General features: G+C 36.3%; 1 protein-coding gene across 1 annotated transcript; it reads left to right on the top strand.

The window, feature by feature from the left end:
• Positions 1-2,392: 2,392 nt before the first annotated feature.
• Positions 2,393-3,388, top strand: LOC137029483 (trace amine-associated receptor 13c-like). Its single transcript, XM_067399097.1, has one exon. It carries the CDS (start codon positions 2,393-2,395, stop codon positions 3,386-3,388), a length of 996 nt encoding a protein of 331 aa, XP_067255198.1.
• The last annotated feature ends 581 nt before the right edge of the window (positions 3,389-3,969 follow it).

Genomic DNA, 3,969 nt, shown 5'->3' on the forward strand with positions numbered 1-3,969 from the left:
TTCAGCCTATTGCTACTTATAATGATGAACGAAATTGGCTAATTAATTGAACAATCGTGCCAATACACACACATATATATTAACTGACTCATCGCGCAGAGCTATTTGAAACCCTGCATTTGCAAGCCCGCTTTAACTTCGCGCACAAGCAGATTGGTTTCTTCTCTTGAAAAGTTGCGTTCAGCTTTTCCGCCAACAAATTCCGCCAGGTAAATAGCAATCCGCCATGGCGCGAGCGCATCTCGCTCTTAAAGGGAATGGGAGATGACACTCTGATTGGTTTATTGAACGTTACGCCCATTACTCATTAAAAGAATAGGGACAACCCATTTTCATTACCGTTTTTCCGTCGTTAAAATAGCAAAAGTGGATTTGGACACGCCCTGAGTGCACCTGCGCCGTGCGCTTTACACTTTGCGTTTAGATCGCCTCTGTGTTAGATGGCCAGTTAATATACATGTTGCTGCAATCTCAGTTAATCTTAGTGTCTGCTTCTTCAGCAGGATGTTTGTTGCATGGGAGACAAGATTGTTGTCTAGTTTTCTGAGGCAGCTAAATGTATATAATGTTTAAAAAATGATAGTGTAGTTGAACAGCCTGAACTCCTTGCTGTTGTTTGTGTCATAACCACTTTCATCATCATTACAGATGCTTTCCCTGTACAACACTGTCGAATCATAAGCCATATTTCACCGTCGGCCAAATGGTTCTCAGAATGGTTCCGGTTCCACATGAGATTGGTTCGGAACGGCAGTTACAAACCATTCTCGGCCCAGATTTCTCAGCACGGTTGTGCTGTACTGTGCTGGTAAATGTGTGTCGTGACGTCGCCACTCAGGATTGGCCAATTGTTTGTTGCCTGGCTGCCAGTCTCTCTGTAATTGGCCAAGTGCACGATTTGAGCAAAGTTAATAATAAAATTGAAAGAAATATCTAATCATTATTCATAGCACAGTCGCTACTTAAATCTCATATCATCTGTAAACTTCTGCGTAACCAAGTCAGTGACTGATGTATTGCTATTACATCCCAAAGAACTCTGTTATCAGCCCACCACAGTGGGAAATGAAACCATATCAGTACTGGCTGGGCCAGAGCAGCATATAATCGAGCTGTTAGGCTGAATCGTTATGAGAATGGTTTGGCCCGATGGTGGAAAAGTGGCTTTAGACTTGTCAGAGTAAAGGTGGTGCCAGTTCAGATGAGAGTATTAATTTGTCTGTTTTCTAAATGATGGCTATAAAAATAGAAAAACCAGGAACAAAGACTGGTATAAAGAAAGAATATATATTTTGCTTTCTTGGTGGCACAGCAAGTAAGAGCAGCATAATTATAAGTGATAATGCATTATCATGGAAGTTGTCATGTTGATTCAGTAGATTTGGTGAGTTGATTCAGTGAATTATTCTTTAGGCTGATTCAGTGGTCTGCAACACACTTTGGTGCATCATGATGTATTAATGTTAATACACAATTCATGCCTACTAGAGTTGGGAGATATGACAAATCTTTTTTTACAATATGAGTAATTTTTCACAATAAAATATTTAAGAACATATAGTTAGTTTTGTTATTTTATTTTATCACTGTTATTAAAAATAAGAACAAAATGTTTCTTTCACTCTAAAAACATTCAGCAGTCCTATGTTGTGTAGCTATATTTACATGCAAATTCACAATACAGCAAAATCTTTACTGATAGACACTTTATACTGCCAAACCAAAATACCCACCAACATAAAATGAATTTGTGAACTTATATTTTACATATTTCTGACATGGCATGAACAAACAGAAGGGATGGACTGGTTAGTGAAATGCAATTAGGACCAGACTATTACAGGTTAGTTCATACTAGGCTACTCTTGATTTCTACAGGAAAAAGCATTTTCTTTTTTCCCACAGACAAGAAAATCAGACCTGAAGTGTGCATTTTATGGCATTCTTAAATTTGCTTAGTTTTGATGGCAGTATGATTGGAATGCAAACTTCAGAGTAATAATATGACTGTAATTTTGTCCTTTGTCTGTGCAAACTGTACATGTTTATTGTATTGGGTTGTTTATTGTATTAACATGCATAAATATTTGAGTGGAATTGAAAGATTTGTTCTGATAGTAGTTTACGTCAAACCTACAGAAAGTGTGTCATTACAGATACTTTAATGCGTACAATGTAACTGTAAAAAATGAATATATAAGTAGTAGGTGGGTCGAAAGGTGAATAATCAAACGTCATGTTGAAAGGGTGGTCTCTGTGCTTTCTGTACATATATAACAGAGGCATGTCAGTGATGAGCTCCAGGAGGCCAAACTGACACGCATCTTTGTATGGATTTGGAATAGTTCTCTGATGAAGCATAGAGTCTACTCAAAATTGAGCTATCGGCAATATGTCTAACTGGGGTGTGACAAACACAGAAAATGAAACAATCCAATACTGCTTTCCGAACAACAATTTGTCTTGCACCAAAAATGTAAAACCTGGAGCCGAGTACATTATTGTGTACATATTAATTTCTACAATATCAGTATTCACTGTGTTTCTGAACTTGCTGGTGATCATCTCCATCGCTCACTTCAAACAGCTCCACACTCCAACCAATGTGCTGATCTTTTCTCTGGCAGTGGCTGATCTGATTGTGGGACTGATTGTTATGCCAGTACAGGGCATCAAATTGATAGAGCCATGCTGGTACTTTGGAGAAATTTTTTGCTCTATATTTCCTTATATTTTGTATGTGGTTACTACAGCATCTCTTGGTAATTTGATTATTATATCTGTGGATCGTTACATTGCTGTGAATGACCCTTTGCGATATCCATCAAGGGTAAATATTAACAGAGCAGTTTTTTCTATTGTTGTAAACTGGGTATTTTCCAGCATATATTCTTTTTTTCTTTTGTATGAGTCTTTACTCTATCCAGAGAAAAATCTTACATGTATTGGAAAATGTGTACTTTTTATTAAGTTGGGATATATCATAACAGATGTTTTAGTTACTTTAGTGACACCTTGTTGTTTAATAATTTCTTTATATCTGAAAATCTGCCTTGTAGCAAAACATCAAGCTGAGCATATCAACTCACTCAGAGACCAAAAGGCCAAGTCAGAAAAAAAGGCTGCAAGAACCTTAGGTGTTGTTGTAATGGTTTATCTTCTATGTTGGATACCATATTATTTAGCTGCTCTTACTCTTGGGCAAGACACAGGTGACTCTTTTGTCATTAATTTAATGTATTGGATTTTATGCATGAATTCATGCATGAATCCACTTATTTATGCAATGTTTTATAGATGGTTTCGATTATCAGCAAAATACATTTTGACTCTGAAAATATTCGAACCTTCATCAGAATACTTCAACCTATTCCTGGAAGAGAAATGATCTCAAGCTGTTGCATAACTGTAAAGCCTGTAAAGCACACATAAAGGGTATATTTCAACCCAAAATGAAAATCATGTCATTTATTCACCCCCATGTTGTTCTAAATCTTTTTCTTCCTCGGAACATAAACTGTTTTAAGACGTAAAGCATATTTTGAGAGATAACTCAGCATTCTTTAAAATATAATTGTGCGTTCCACATAAGAAAGAAATGTGTACATTTAGAACAGTGAGTTTGAGTAAATGATGATTTTTGGGTCATTTAAGATCATCCGTTTCCAAATAAGTAGTATCATCTTCATTGTGAAGGAAAAGACTATATCTTTGTGTAGCATGTATGGTTCTGATTTTGTTGTTGACTTAAAGTCCTTCAAATGACTAAGATCATCTAAAGAACTTATTTCTAAGAATTTCCTAAGTGGAAAACTAATGTACACACAAATCGTGTTTAGACATGAAGAATATTGCTGTTAGTGTTTATCACAATGGAATGTGTAGTGTCTAAAGGGACTTTTTAAAGTTAGTTATGGTCTGTTTTATTCTGCAAAGGCCAGAGAAATGTGATGGGAAAAAGTCACTTTG

The sequence above is a fragment of the Chanodichthys erythropterus genome, chromosome 10 (assembly GCF_024489055.1).
Source record: "Chanodichthys erythropterus isolate Z2021 chromosome 10, ASM2448905v1, whole genome shotgun sequence".
Classification (NCBI taxonomy): Eukaryota; Metazoa; Chordata; class Actinopteri; order Cypriniformes; family Xenocyprididae; genus Chanodichthys; species Chanodichthys erythropterus.